Source organism: Panthera tigris, chromosome E2 (genome assembly GCF_018350195.1).
Source record: "Panthera tigris isolate Pti1 chromosome E2, P.tigris_Pti1_mat1.1, whole genome shotgun sequence".
NCBI lineage: Eukaryota > Metazoa > Chordata > Mammalia > Carnivora > Felidae > Panthera > Panthera tigris.
In genome coordinates this window covers 9,793,129-9,807,899 of record NC_056674.1, presented here as the reverse complement: position 1 = coordinate 9,807,899, position 14,771 = coordinate 9,793,129, and the positions used below count along the sequence as shown (strand labels likewise).

The window sequence follows — 14,771 nt, the reverse complement described above, 5'->3', positions numbered from 1 at the left end:
GGAAATAAAGATTGTGTAGGTTTTAGCTGCTGTCCACGTCGCTTTTCTCTCTCTCTCTTCCCCAAAGGGGTGGGAGTGGGCGAGGAATCAACATTTTTTCCCTGTTTTCCCTTTTTTGGCTTCGAAATAGACACAGCGTGCCAGTGGCTACACATCCAGGGCCGAGCTAGCTCTTACTGGGCCTTCCAGTGGAATTGAAGGAGTTGCCTCCTCTGGGAGGGCACAGTCCCCTCGTCTCCTTTGTGTGAATTAGAACAGAGTCCTTCCTCCAGGTGGATGTTGCCCTTCTCTGGGTCTCACTGGCATGAGCAGAGCCTCCGCTGGGATTTGAGGCCCCGCTTGTCCGCAAGACTCGATTCCTTTGTGTAGTCAACAACCTGTGCAACCGTCCGTGGTGGTTTGTGTACATGTATCGCATACCCGGTATGGACCGGACGCGTCTACCTTAAAATGTACGCGCTGTGTTAGTTTTCCTGCGGCTGCGCTGGCAAATCCCACAAACGTGGTGGCTTGAAATACCAGAAATTGATTCTCTCACAGTTCGGGAGGCCACGCGTCCGAAATCAAGTACCCACCAGGGTACTCAAAAGTTGTGCCTCCTGAAAGCTCTAGGGAAGAAGATTTCTTTTGAGCCTCCGGCTTCCGTGTCTTAACCTTTTGTCTGTGAGAAGGTCATCGGATTTGGGGCTCACCCGGCTGCCGTAGGAGGATCTCATCTCAAGGTCCTTCGTTACGTCTGCCAAGACCCTCATTCTGAATAGGGAAGACCGTGGTTACGGACCCTGGGTCGTAGACCTGTCTCTGGGGGGGAACCACCCTGCAGGGCACTACAGATACTTGGGAAAAAACCGTAAGAGGGCAGCCTCTCGACGTTGCCTTACGTCGGGTCCACTGTGGGAACTCATCACTCAATCGGCCCGTTAGACCCAAGTGTGCGGGAAATGAACTTGAGGGTTCTATGTTTCAGGACGGCGTAAGGGGGAGGGGGCCCAAGTGGGTCACTGGAGGAAGGTGGGAGCGGTAAGGGCGTTGGAGGAAGTCTACTCCCTGGGGTTGGGATGCGGGGGTGGGGGGAGGCAGCTAGCCGGGCTGGCACCATCACGTAGCTCCCGTGGGCTTGGGAGCCTGTCGGCCTAGGTTCAGATCCCGGCTCTGCGGACCTAGTGACCTTGGGCAAGTCACCTAACCCTCCTGTCTGCCTCAGTTTCCCCAGCTACGAAGCGGATACGAGGATCATAGCACCTACTACAAAGGATTGTTGTCGGAATGGAGTGTCGTAGGTGGAGTGCTTGGGAGGTGCTCTCCCAACCTTGGCTTTGGTGCTGAAGAGGAGGAGGCAGGACGTAGGGGCAGCCGGGGGCAGAGGGGACAGACCCCGCCCACCTCCAGTGCCTGGATTTCCAAACACCGGTCTGAGGGAGGCGCCTAAGCAGGGGTGCGCCTTGGGCTTGGGCGGGTCAGGCTCGTGGCCAGTGCGAAGGGAGCTGGCACAGAGGGGCCAGAGGCCAGGGGACCCTGGCCACTAGGAGGCAGGCTTTATATCGTCATTTTTGTGTGTGGCTTGATTGATGTTTTTACCGGTGGACCCGCGCCCACATCCCGTATGCCAGCGCCGCGGCTCGGTTGGTTAAGCGTCTGCCTCTTGGTTTTGGCTCGCGGTTTTGGGGGGTTCGATCCCCGCCTCAGGCTCTGCGCTGACGGCGCGGAGCCTGCTTGGGATTCTCTCTCTGCCCTTCCCCCACTCACGCTGTCTCTCTCTCTCTCTCTCTCTCTCTCTCTCTCTCTCTCTCAAAAATAAACTTTAATAGGGGCGCCTGGGTGGCGCAGTCGGTTAAGCGTCCGACTTCAGCCAGGTCACGATCTCGCGGTCCGTGAGTTCGAGCCCCGCGTCAGGCTCTGGGCTGACGGCTCGGAGCCTGGAGCCTGTTTCCGATTCTGTGTCTCCCTCTCTCTCTGCCCCTCCCCCGTTCATGCTCTGTCTCTCTCTGTCCCAAAAATAAATAAAAAACGTTGAAAAAAAAATTAAAATAAATAAATAAATAAATAAACTTTAATAAAAAAAAAAGTGGAGATGTTGAGTGACTCTTGTGAACGAGTGAGTGGACACAACGATGCAGTAAAACCTTGGACCGCGAGTTAACGTGCCCCGCGAGTGCCCCACGGGGACGAGCAAACATTTCCAGTAAGTTTCAACTTGAGAAACAAGGGAGGCCTGGCGCTGACGAGCGGTCCCTGTGCCGTCACACGTCACCGGATCACAACTGAGCCGACGGTTCTGGAAGTTCGCTTTGATAGCACCAATGCTTTGGATTACAAGCACGCTTCCGGAAGTCACTGTGCTTGCAGACCAAGGTTTCACTGTGTTCAAAATGCGTGGCAAGCCGGGGGGACGTTGGCACGGATTACGTGGTGCCTGCTGTGGTGTGGAAAGGTGGTCACGGGGGCTCCCTGTTGGACCAGGTGTGACCCCGTGGTCGCTGGGTCCTGGGGGGCGTCTCACGAGGTCCTGAGCGGCCAGCGCCGGGGGCTCAGGCCGCATGTATATTTGCCAGTCACTGAGGAAGCGTTTGAGTATTTTATTAACGACGGGTGCAGCCGGCCGTGAGCGAGCAGGCCGGGTGGACGGTTAGGTGACGAGAAATGGTGGGGGTCTGCGTGTGGGCAGGGACGGTGGCCGCGGAGGGGAGGAGAGAGCCGGGGAGGGGTAGGGAGGTGGAGTGGGTGAGACTTGGGTGGAGTCAGAGGCGTGAGGTCCAGGCGGGTCCTTAGTCCCTGGGGCGGGCTGTGTGGCTTAGGGCTTCCGGGTAGATGTCCCCGTGGACCAGGCAGAAACCCAATCGCTTTCCGTGACCCCGCCTGGGAAGTCAGCCGCGTTTCTGTCGTGCCGTCCTGGTTGAAGTGGTCGCACAAGCTCTTTTCGATCTGAGGGGGATGGGAGGGTGGCCCTGGGGGGGGGATCTGGGGAGATCAGTGACGCTGTCGTGGCCGTTTTCGGGAAACGTGATATGCCGCGGTGGCTTAAAGCCACGTCGGGGCGCCTGGGCGGCTGGCTCGGTCGGTTGCGTGTCCACCTCTCCTCGATGTCGGCTCAGGTCATGATCTTGGGGTTCGTGAGATCGAGCCCCGCATCAGGCTCTGAGCTGACCGTGCAGAGCCTGCTTGGGATTCTCCCTCTCCCTCTCTCCGCCCCGCCCCTGCTCACACACACTCTCTCTCTCTCAAAATACTTGCCTCTGTGTCTGTGGTCACCGGTGGGTCCCCTAGGTGGCTGTGCTCCTAGGGCTCGACCGGGCGTGAGCTGGGCCAATGCAGGAGATGGGCATGTGACTCTTGTCCCCCCGCGGGCTAGCCCAGGCTTCTTCCCACGGCCGCTGGGCAGAGGGCGCAAGTGTGCCAGGTTTCTTGAGATGTAGGCTCAGAAAGGCACACCATCACTCGTGCTCCATCCCGTTGGCCAGCGCGAGTCAAAAGGCCAGCCCAAGTTCAAGGTGTGGAGCGACAGACCCCATCTCTTGGTAGGAGGAGCTGCAAAGCATACGGGACCAGGGGGACCAATTTCTGGCCACGTTTGCAGTCAACCCCAGTGACCCTTTTCTCAGCTCCCCCTTCTACCAGTCCTCTTCCATTTTGCTGTGATGCCCTTGACCCACAAGGCCGAGAGAGTCCTTGAGACGGGTCGCCAGGATACCTGGAGATGCGAGCTAGATGATCAGGTTGCGTTCCGCTGCAGATAATGGGAACCGTGGTGGTGGGTTGAGCTGTAAGGATTACGAAGTCTGGAGGCAGGCGGTCCATGAGGAGTTGCCGAGAACCCAGTCTTCTTCTGTCCTCCCAACCGCTATCCTCCGCCGGCGTGCCTACCTGCCTTAGGTGTGTTGCCTCATTGTTGCAAAATGGCTGCAACAGCCCCAGGCATCTCAGCTGTATTCAAAGCTGGAAGTGGGGTGCAAAGAGATTGTCTCCCTAGGGGACCTCTGTCTTTATATTCTGGAAGAAAAACTTCCCCCCAAACAGCCCACGGTCTTCCCCAAAATGTCTCATTGAGCAGAACCCGGCGGTACCCTTTGGCTTTTCCTGTTTGCAGAACCGTCCAAAGGGTACAGAACCGTGAGTGAGTGCAGAACCGTGGCTACCCTAGCTGCCAAGAAGCCTAGGGAAGCGAACGATACAGGGGGTAGGGGTGCCACTGATTCAGTCTAATTATTTTATTTTAACGTTTTCCTTCTTTTGAGAGAGAGAAAGGGGTCGAACGCGAGCGGGGGAGGGGCAGAGAGAATCCCAAGCAGGCTCCGCGCCGTCAGCCCAGGGCTCCATCCCACGAACCGTGAGACCATGACCTGAGCCGAAATCAAGAGTCGGACGCTCAACCGACCGAGCCCCCCGGGCGCCCCTAGCCCAATTATCTTCAAGCCACCTTGACCGCAGCCCAGCGGAGGAAATGTGTCCACGGACGGACGCACGTAATGGAAAGCGATCTCACACACCGATATTTAACGCTTTACCCGTGCCTGGTGCCTTTTTAATATTTTCTAGTCTGTTCCGTTCCATTTTCCTCTATAACCATTACCCCCCACCCCCCCAAAAAAAAAAAAAAATCCTGGTCACAACCTGCTAATTTGATTTCACAACCCTCCAAGGCGTGACCCATAGTTTGAAAAAGACTGACTCAAAACAGTCTTTGTTTACATCTTGGAGCTGGCAAGCGTGACTCTGAACAGCATCAGGGCTTCTGTGAGTAAGGCGGAGGGAGGGCTGGGGAAGTGGTGTTTGCAAAACGCCATTGCCAGCGGGGGCTTTGCTGCACCGGCTTCTCTCCTTCCTGGGGCAAAGGATACAATTCTGTACGCTTTCACTTTTGTTACCTGTCACTATCCCGGGCGGGGCGGCTACTGACGTTCACCCTGGGAGGTGAGAATCCGCCCGTCGTCGTCTGGAGCTCCGCGGAGGCTTTCAATTCCGGGTCCTGCTGGGCCGTCGGCTGCTCCCTTGAGCTGCTCTCTTGAGCTCCTGGCTTTTCCTGCTTTTTATAGCGCGCGGGTGGCGAAGAATGAGGGCTCCAGAATCACGGGGTCTGAGTTCGAGTTCGGGCCCCCGGCCTTGCGGTTGGGGGGGGGGGGGGCCAGTGTCCTGACCCCTCTCGGGTCCCGGTTTCCTGAGCTGGTGACCCGCAAGGCAGCATTTTTCTTCCCGCCTTCCCGGTGACCCGGAGGGTTCCGTGGATATGCTGTTAGCACGAGACCTGATGCTGGGGAGGCACTCGGCCTCGGCTGAGTTTGTGGGGCGGCGCCTCTCGTGGGGCGGCTGTGGCTCCGTGTGCCCCCTTTGTCGTGGGACTCGGGCAGAGCCACGCGGTGGCTCTTAAAGCGTCTGCTCTGAGGGAACACGGGGCATCCATTCCAGTGTGGACTTTGGGTTGGCAACTTTGTGCATTAATTGTGGCCCCCCGCCCCCAGTCACTTTTTTAAAAGCTTTTGAGTATGCTTGCTGTTGAGGCGGGGGGAGGATTCGATGCCACCGCTGGACACGTGTCCCAGGGTCAAGGATCGGGTCTGCTTTTGCTCCTTAGGGTATCCCGCGATGAGGGTATCCCCGTGCTGGACGCACAGAGCTTCAGGGGTGCCCTTTGTACTAGGCTGCTCTGAACGAGTAAATGGGTTTGTCTTCTCTCGTTCCGCACGGTCATTGATTCCTTCCGCGAATATTTACCGAGCCCCCCCTGTGCGGGCACCGGCATCCCACAGGCAAGAAAACACAATGAACGATCAGACAGACAGTCATGCGATACTTGGGATTAAAGGATGTTTTTCAGCAAACGTTTCTCACCGCGGAAAACGTCGCGCGTGCACCGAGTAGAGACCAGGGCAGAAGGTGGGCCCCCTCCTCTTCAGCCAACCTGGTCAGTCTCCAGGTTTCCGCCACTCTGGCCAGACCAGCCCCTGCCCGCGATGGAAATGGCCTCGATCTGCGCTGCCCCGCAGCCGGCGGCCACCGGCTGCGTGTGGCTGTTGAGCGCCTGGCAAGAGGCAAATGTGATCGAAAGGAAACGTTAGGGGCGCCTGGGAGGCTCAGTCCGCTAAGCGTCCGAGTCCTCCTTGCGGCTCGGGTCGTGATCTCAGGGTCGTGGGATCGAGCCCTGTGTTGGGCTCCGTGCTGAGTGTGGAGTGTGCTTAAGATTCTCCTTCTTTCCCCGGCCGCCTGGGTGGCTCAGTCGGTTAAGCGTCCGACTTCGGCTCAGGTCCTGATCTCACGGTCCGTGGGTTCGAGCCCCGCATCGGGCTCTGCGCTGACGGCTCGGAGTCTGGAGCCTGCTTCGGATTCTGTGTCTCCCCTCTCTCTGCCCCTCCCCTACTCACGCTGTGTCTCTCAAAAATTTAAAAAAAAAAAAAAAAAAAAAAAAGATTCCCTCTCTGCCCTTCTCCCCCACTCACTCACTCACTCTCTCTCTAAAATGAAATTAAAATTAAAAAAAGGTTTTTTCAAAAATCTTTGATAGTCCTCATTGTCCTTTTAGAAAAAAAAGTTGTTTTATTCTGAGACAGGAGAGAGACAATCCCAAGCAGGTTCCGTGCTGTCGGCTTAGAGCCCCACGTGAGGCTCGATCTCATACACCATGAGATCATGACCTGAGCCAAAATCAAGAGTCAGACGCTTAATGAACTAAGCCACCAGGTGTCCCGATTGTCTGGGGTTTTTTTAATTCTTTTTTTTTTTTTAACCACAGTAAAAGACACATAACATACAATTGGCTACCTTACCCATTTTTAATTTGTATTTATTTTTTAATGCTTATTTGTTTTTGATTAAGAGACAGAGTGCGAGCGTGGGGAGGGGCAGAGAGAAAGAGGGAGACGCAGAATCCGAAGCAGGCTCCGGGCTCCGAGCCGTCAGCACAGAGCCCGACGCGGGGCTCGAACCCGCGGACCGCGAGATCGTGACCTGGGCCGAAGTCAGCCGCATAACCGACTGAGCCACCAGGTGCCCCGGTTGTCCTTTATTTTTCTTAATTTTCTTTTTTTTAATTATTTTTTTTATTAAAAAAAAATTTTTTTAACGTTTATTTATTTTTGAGACAGAGACAGAACATGAACAGGGAGGGTCAGAGAGAGAGGGAGACACAGAGTCTGAAACAGGCTCCAGGCTCTGAGCTGTCGGCACAGAGCCCGACGCGGGGCTCGAACTCACGGACCGCGAGATCGTGACCTGAGCCGAAGTCGGCCGCTTAACCGACTGAGCCACCCAGGCGCCCCTCTTTTTTTTGTTTTTTTTTAATCATGGTAAACTACGTATAACGTAAAATTGACTCCCGTCCCCACTTTTTAAAAACGTATTAAGGAGTCTCGACCCCCAGCGTGGAGCTTGAACTCGCCACCCTGAGATCAAGAGTCGCGTGCTCTTCTGACTGAGCCAGCCAGACGCCCTCCCCCCTCGGCCATTCCCAAGTGTGCAGTTCCACGGCATGAGTGCGGTCACACTGTTGTGCGACCGTCACCGCCGTCCGTCGCCCGAGCTCTTCATCTTGCGCAACTGAAACTCTGCCCCCGCAAAGCACTAGCTCCCCGTTCCCCCTTCTCCCCAGCCCCTGGCAGCCGCCGTCCCGCCCTCTGGCTCGGGGTGCGTTACATGTGGAATCCTGCAGCGCGTGTCTTTCCGCGACTGGCTCGTTTCACTCCGCATGATGTCCTCAGGGGCCAGCCACATCGAAGCCTGGGTCAGAACTCCCTTCCTGAATGACGGTTGATGGCCTGTCGATGGCCACTTGAGTTGCTCCCGCGCTGGTGAATAATGGTAACATGGGTGGCCAGGGGCGCCTGGGTGGCGCAGTCGGTTAAGCGTCCGACTTCGGCTCAGGTCACGATCTCGCGGTCCGTGAGTTCGAGCCCCGCGTCGGGCTCCGGGCTGATGGCTCGGAGCCCGGAGCCTGCTTCGGATTCTGTGTCTCCCTCTCTCTCTGCCCCTCCCCTACTCGTGCTCTGTGTCTCTGTCTCTCAAAAATAAATAAACATTAAAAATTAAAAAAAAAAAAAAATCTAGGGGCGCCCGGTTGGTTCGGTCGGATAAGCATCCGACTCTCGGTTTCAGCCCCGGTCATGGTCTTATGGTTTTCATGAGTTCGAGCCCCACATCAGGCTGTGTGCTAACAGCAAGGAGCCTGCTTGGGATGCTCTCTCTTCCTCTCTCTCTGCCCGTCCCGCACTCACTCTCTCTCTCTCTCTCAAAATAAATAAATAAGAATTTTTTGGGGCGCCTGGGTGGCTCAGTCAGTTGGGCGTGCAACTTCGGCTCAGGTCATGATCTCGCGGTATGTGAGTTCGAGCCCCGCGTCCGGCTCTATGCGGACAGCTCACAGCCTGGAGCCTGTTTCGGATTCTGTGTCTCCCTCTCTCTCTGACCCTCCCCCATTCATGCTCTGCCTCTCTCTGTCTCAAAAATAAATAAACGTTAAAAAAAAAAAATTTTTTTTAAATAAAAAAAAAATAAAAGATAAGGACTCCAAGGAAAGGAACAAAACACGAGGCCGTTGTTGCCCCCAGAACGTTAATCACAGTTTCTTAATATTGTCGGATATCCGGGCACTGTTCAAATTCTGTCTCTTTCAACGGCTGGTGGCTTCGTTTGTGCCCTTTTTTAAACATTTAAGAGTTTTTTTTTTTTTTTTTTTAATTTTTTTTTTTTCAACGTTTTTTATTTATTTTTGGGACAGAGAGAGACAGAACGTGAGCGGGGGAGGGGCAGAGAGAGAGGGAGACACAGAATCGGAAACAGGCTCCAGGCTCCGAGCCATCAGCCCAGAGCCTGACGCGGGGCTCGAACTCACGGACCGCGAGATCGTGACCTGGCTGAAGTCGGACGCTTAACCGACTGCGCCACCCAGGCGCCCCTATTTAAGAGTTTTTTTAATGGTTGTTTATTTTTGAGAGAGACAGACATGGTGTGAGCGGGGAGGGGCAGAGAGAGAGGGAGACACCGAATCCGAAGCAGGCTCCGGGCTCCGAGCTGTCGCGGGGCTCGAACCCACGAACCGGGAGATCGTGACCTGAGCCAAAGTCGGACGCTCGACGGACTGAGCCACCCAAGCGCCCCTCATTTGTGTCCTTCAAGCCTCCTTCTGCCTGCTTGGGCGAAGGGCTGCAGGGTACCTGGTTAGCCCCGCGTGGGCACGTTTCTTTGGCCGTGATGGCCGTGGCTTCTCCATAACCACTCCGTTTGGCCTCATTTATCTCATCTGAGAAATGGGCGTGAAGCTGGCCTTGGAAGGATGCGAGGAGACGTGCTGCCTGGCGGCTTAAGTAGGACCGTGTGCATGACCCATCACGGAAGCTGGTGACGTATACAGCCTTCCTCCCGCGGTGCTCACGCGGCAGCTGGCACCTGGTGGAAAAGCTGGAGCTTGGGGACTTTTTTCCCCAACCTGACTGGCCGGAAAGCTTTGGGGGGTTGCCACACCGGGTCATGTCCACAGCGGCAGTTGAATGCTTGCGAAACACTTTGGCACACGTGAGGACTGAAGGTGTTCGTGCGTAACGATCCCGTGGCGGGGGACGTGCCGTTAGCCCCCTCGGCCTGGTGGGGAAACTGAGGCACGGGGGGGTGGGGAGGGGGGGATGAGTAACTGGTCGCGGGGCACACAGGCTGGCCGGGAACCCGGGCTTCTAGATCCAGGGAAGGTCCTGGGAATCAGTGTGAGACCATGGGGGACAGGAGGCAGGGTCAGGGCTGACCTTTTCTCATCAGCCGGCCGCGCTTGGCAGGGCTCACAAAATAGCGACATCAAGGGCAGTATCGATCCCAGTGCCTGCTGTGTGCGCACCACAGCCCGGGCCCTGTCCTCAGAGACTCTCCACCAGCAGAGGAGACACAGGGACTGTGATTATACGCTTTTGGCCCAGGAACACATCGAGGTGCAGAGAGGTGAGGTCACCCGCCCGGTGTCGCCCAGCCCACGCACGGCGGAGCGGGGATCTGTCCTTTCACGCCGCGTCTCTTGGCTTCAGGCCGATGGGAGACGGGGGAGGCAGAGGTGCGGAGCTGATCGCTGGCCTGCTGTTTTCCTCTTAATGTGGAAACTCCCCAGAATGGCCAGCGACCAGCACCCGAAGCCCCTGGGTACCCATCACGCGGCCTTACCAGCTCCCACCCGTCCTGCCGCACGTGTCTGGCCTCTCCCCCGCCCCGCTACCACTACTGGTGTTGATTTCTTTCTTTTCTTTTCTTTTCTTTTTCTTTTTCTTTTTTTTTTTTACAGCTTCTTAAGGTAAAATGTACACGTTTTGAGCATACACGCACAGATCCGAGCCGTTACGGTTTAAACCCTCACTTAACCGGCACCTTCACTGGCATCCCCCAACGCAGAACGTTTTCCTCTCGCCGAAAACTCCCACCCCCCCGCCCACCGTTCCTTTCTCTGCTGTGACCATCGGAATAAAGACGCACGGATGAAAACATTCTCCTGGGGCGTCTGGGTGGCTCAGTGGGTTAAAGCGCCCGGCTCTTGGTTTTGGCTCAGGTCGCGATCTCGCTGTTCCCGGGATCTGGGATCGAGCCCCGACTCGGGCTCTGCGCTGACGGCGTGGAACCTGCTTCAGACTCTCCGCCCCCCCCCCCCCCCGCCCCCCCGCCGTCCTCTCTGCTCCTCCCTCCCCTGCTCGCTCGCCGTCTCTCAAAATCAATAAGGAAACTTGAAAATGTTTTTCGGCGAGACGTCAGGAGCCTCCCGCTGGACATTCACCCCCGGACCCCCTCCCCCCCCCCCCCCCCCCCCCCGTCTGGAGAGTCCCGTTCAGGAAACTCGCGCTCCCGGGTGCGGTTCTGCTGGCCCGAGGTTTGCGGAGCTGGGACCACACCTGAAAGTCCAGGCTGGGGGGAGGGAAGGAACCAGTGGGAAGCTGGGTGCTTGTGAACACCGCCAGGCCAAGGCGGTGCATGTAGGTGGGACACGGACCCCAGGATCCCACGTTCCTGGGTCTTGTGACGATTGCTTCCTAGGCCTCCCCCAGGGCCGGGTGCAACCACTCCTCTCCCCCCCTCCCCGCCCCTCCCTTTATCGCTGTTTCGAATCTGAACTATTCCAAGCATTCATGAAATGATAACAGGCTGCTGGCAGTTTCATCTTCTGACATTTTTGCCATAGTTGCTTCAGATTCTGAAAGGAAAACAGCCTGACGAGAGGAACGTCCATCCGCGGGATAGGTGGCTAAGAGCGGGGACTCTTAGCCGGCCTGGCCCCTGACCAGTTGAGGGCTCCTGGGAGTAGAGATCACGGGCCTGAGCCTCACTTTCCCCCTCTGTGGAATGGGGCTAATAAAAGTGTATATCCCGGGGGCGCCTGGGGGGCTCGGTCGGTGAAGCGTCCGACTTCGGCTCCGGTCACGATCTCACGGTTCGTGGGTTCGAGCCCCGCGTCGGGCCGTGTGCCGACAGCTCGGAGCCTGGAGCCTTCGGATTCTGTGTCTCCCCGCCTCTCTCTCTTCCTCCCCCCGCTTGCCCTCTGTCTCTCTCTCTTTTTCGAAAATAAAGAGGGATTTAAAAAAATTTTTTTTTTAATCTTTAAAATTTTTAAAAGGTTTTTAAAAGAATTAAAAAAAATAAAAACATTAAGAAACAAAAAGGAAAGGTGAAATGGGCTCGTGTGGGTAGAGCCCTTAAAACCAGCGGCGGGCCGACACCCTCCCCTCCCCGCGGCCGTTCCAGTCGATGCTCTCGATGCTCGTTATTCGCGATCCCGTATCTGCCGACACGTGTAACCCACAGATCAATACCGATGCTCTGCCCTGGTCACTTGGCCCCCCCCCCTCCCCGGCCTAGCACCGAGTGCCGCCCCGGGTCCCCGAGGCGGCCGTGCAGAACGGAGGCGCCTCGGATAACGAGAATCGACTGTTTGATCAGGTCGAAGCCTCAGTGAATTATGTCATGTAAGTGCCAGCTTCGTGCCCAGCTCAGGTGACACCGTATGGCCAGCCGTCGCGCTCCGTGTCGCGTCTCATGCACGATAACGTCCGGTGTCGGCTCTCGTGCTGTTAAACTTGTGTTTGACCCCTTCCTTCCTCACTGCAGCTCCCTCCCTGTCCCTGGCTTTCTGTCTCACAGCCTCCCTCTCGTTCTGTCTCCACAGCTGGCCCCCGAAAGGACACTCCCCAAGTCCCCAGCCGGGGCCCCGCATAGACCTGGAGTGGACACCCCCTCCTTCCCTTCATGATTCGTTTGTAGCGCAGGTAACCGGCCGAGGGTCCCGGTTTGTGCCCCGAGGGGCGTGTGTCCCTGATTCCACCTCCCTGGGCCCACCTTGACCCCTGGGCGGAGAGGGAAGTTCCTTCCTGGCAGAGCCTGGCTTAGCCCCTCCCTCTCCGGCCTTGGACCGCCCCCGCCCCCCCCTGCCCCGGGTCATTTGGACCATCCCCCTGCCTCCCTGCCAGCTGCAGGTGGGGATCTTCTCCCCACTTTCCCCTTTTCTCCAGATGCTTTGCAGGTCCTGCCTTTCTGTCCCCTGACTGGGCTTCCCCCCACTCCCTGCCCCAGCTCCTGCCCCGGGCTGGTTGGGGAGGGCAGGGCTCGCCGGCCACCGGAAGAAGGAAGCGTTGGTGGGGCTGGGATGTGGAGCCGGACAGAACATGTTGTCACCCCTGCGAAAGGCAGCGAGAGCCGGGGAAGGACCTCCAGGGACGGTCCCCGCGGCCAGTCATTGCTGTGTGTTGGGGGGAGCCTGTGCCTGCCGGCTTCTCAGGCCCCGAACCAACTATGAGAAGCCCCTTCCCGAGACTCTTCTTTATGCCCCCGGAGTGCTTGGGGGGTCCTGGGAGTTGGGGTGATGGTTGGGGGTGGCGGTCACAGAATGCTGTCATGGGGGAGGGGCTCTAACCAGCTGGGGGCGCACGTGAGGTTTTCTATGTGTCTGTGTGTCGCGGGGAGGGGAACCCACGACAGTCACCACATCCTTGGTGAGGTTCGGGACTGTTCCCGCGTAGGGCAGACCCCCCCCCCAGCCACACCCTGCTCCGGGCCGGACCCTGCGTTCAAGGCCTGGCTCTGCCCCCTGCTGGCTGGGAAATGGATGACGGTCTCCGGGTCCCCAGTTACTCCTCTGCGAGGTGGGGATGGCAGGACCCCCCCCCCCCCCCTCGTGGGGTACCGTGAGGATTGAAAGGGTTACGTGTGTGTGAAGGCCTCAGCGCAGGCCCACATGCGATCAGGGCTCACGTAGTCTCAGTCAGTGTCCTCATCGGGGGCATCAGATGCCGGGCAAGAGGTCGGGGAGGAGGAAAAGGCAGCCGTCTCTGGGCGGGGGGGCTCCTGGAAGGCTCTCCCCGCCCCCACCCACACCTGTAGACTCCAGGGAACAGACACCCTGACCTTCCACGGACGTTGGGCCCAGGGAACTGTCCTTGAAGGGAGGGTCCTGGCGTGCCGCACAGACGTCTAACCTTGTGTCCCCTGCCCTCTTCCCGCCCCACCCCGTGCAGTGGCGATGGATGATGAGGATGGGAGGTGCTTACTAGACGTGATTTGGTGAGTAACGGCCTCCTCCTGCCCTCCCTGTCGCCCCCCCTCCCGTCTCCCTCCCCTTCACCTCCTCAGTGTCTCTCCTCTTCTGTCTTTCAGCGACCCTCAGGCCCTCAATGACTTCTTACATGGATCCGAGAAGGTGAGTGCTGGGGCAGGGAGGGGCCTCCCCGGGGTAGGGGGCTGTGGAACTGGGGGGCCGAGAGACCTGTGCCCCGAATTCAGTAGACCTCCGCCTCGCGCCTTCTGTGAGCTGAGCCCCCGGGGTCATGGCCAGAGCAGAGGAGGTGGCAAATCCCTGCCCTCACACCGTACACATTTCCTCGGGGAAACAAAGCAGTCACTGACCGCACCCTGCAGAGCAGGATAAAAATAAGAATGTCACTTGCACAACAAAATGGTTTCAAACAAAGCGGGGGGGGGGGGGGGGGGGGGGGGGGGGGAGGGTGCAGGGGAGGCGGGGGCTTCTTCAGTGTGGGCGGGGAGGTGACATTGAAGGCCAAAGTGGAGGATCAGAGGGAGGCACCCATGCTGCTCTGGGCAGAAGGGCAGGCAGAAAAATGCAGGAAAACATGCTACGGTCAGTGAACAGAAAGAAGGCTGGTGGGGCCGGACTGAAGGGGAAACTGGTAGGGGGGGGACACTGGAGCGGACAAAAGTCACAGGTCACGCGGGGCCTGGAGCAAAGCAGGAAGTAGAAGCGGGCTGAGCCATGAGGAGTCGTATCGGTTGTCTGGGGCTGTGTAACAAATTATCCCGACGCTTAGTGACTTAAAGTTTGTTAGCGCTGTCACAGTTCCTGAGGGTCGGGACTTGGGCAGCCGCTTCGCTGGGTGCCCCTGGCACGGGGGCGTCTCTCCTGAGATCGCGGTCAGGATGTCGGCCGGGGCTGCTGTCATCCGAAGGCTTGTCCGGGGCTGGAGGACGGGCTTCCACGATGATGCGTTTCTGTGGCTGTTGGCCAGAGGCCTTGGCTCCTCAGCACATGGGCCTCCCTGTAGGGACAGCTGGAGTGTCCTCAGGACGTGTCACTCTGGCTTCCCCCACAGTGAGTGACCCAAGGGCCAGGGCCAGGAGGAAGCTCAGTGCCTCTTATGATCTCACCACCGAAGTCACTCTGTATTCGCGAGAAGTGAGTCACTGAGCCGGCCCGCGATCACAGGGAGGGGAATGTAGCGCCACCTCTTGGAAGGAGAAGCGTCAGACGACTGTGGCGTGGCGGCGAGGATGGCCGGGGCCGTGGGGTGGGCACTGAAGGGGGGGGCTCCGGGCGCTGG

General features: G+C 57.8%; 1 protein-coding gene across 4 annotated transcripts in view; it reads left to right on the top strand.

Moving 5' to 3' along the window:
- Positions 1 to 14,771, top strand: part of BICRA (BRD4 interacting chromatin remodeling complex associated protein) — an 82,502-nt gene that overhangs the window by 44,940 nt on the left and 22,791 nt on the right. For all 4 annotated transcript variants that reach the window (XM_042970767.1, XM_042970769.1, XM_042970766.1 and 1 more), the window contains 3 exons: positions 12,110 to 12,209; positions 13,455 to 13,500; positions 13,594 to 13,636. In XM_042970767.1, coding sequence (XP_042826701.1) covers positions 13,460 to 13,500; positions 13,594 to 13,636 — 84 coding nt within the window. In that variant the 5' untranslated portion in view covers positions 12,110 to 12,209; positions 13,455 to 13,459. The remainder of the gene's footprint in view (positions 1 to 12,109; positions 12,210 to 13,454; positions 13,501 to 13,593; positions 13,637 to 14,771) is intronic.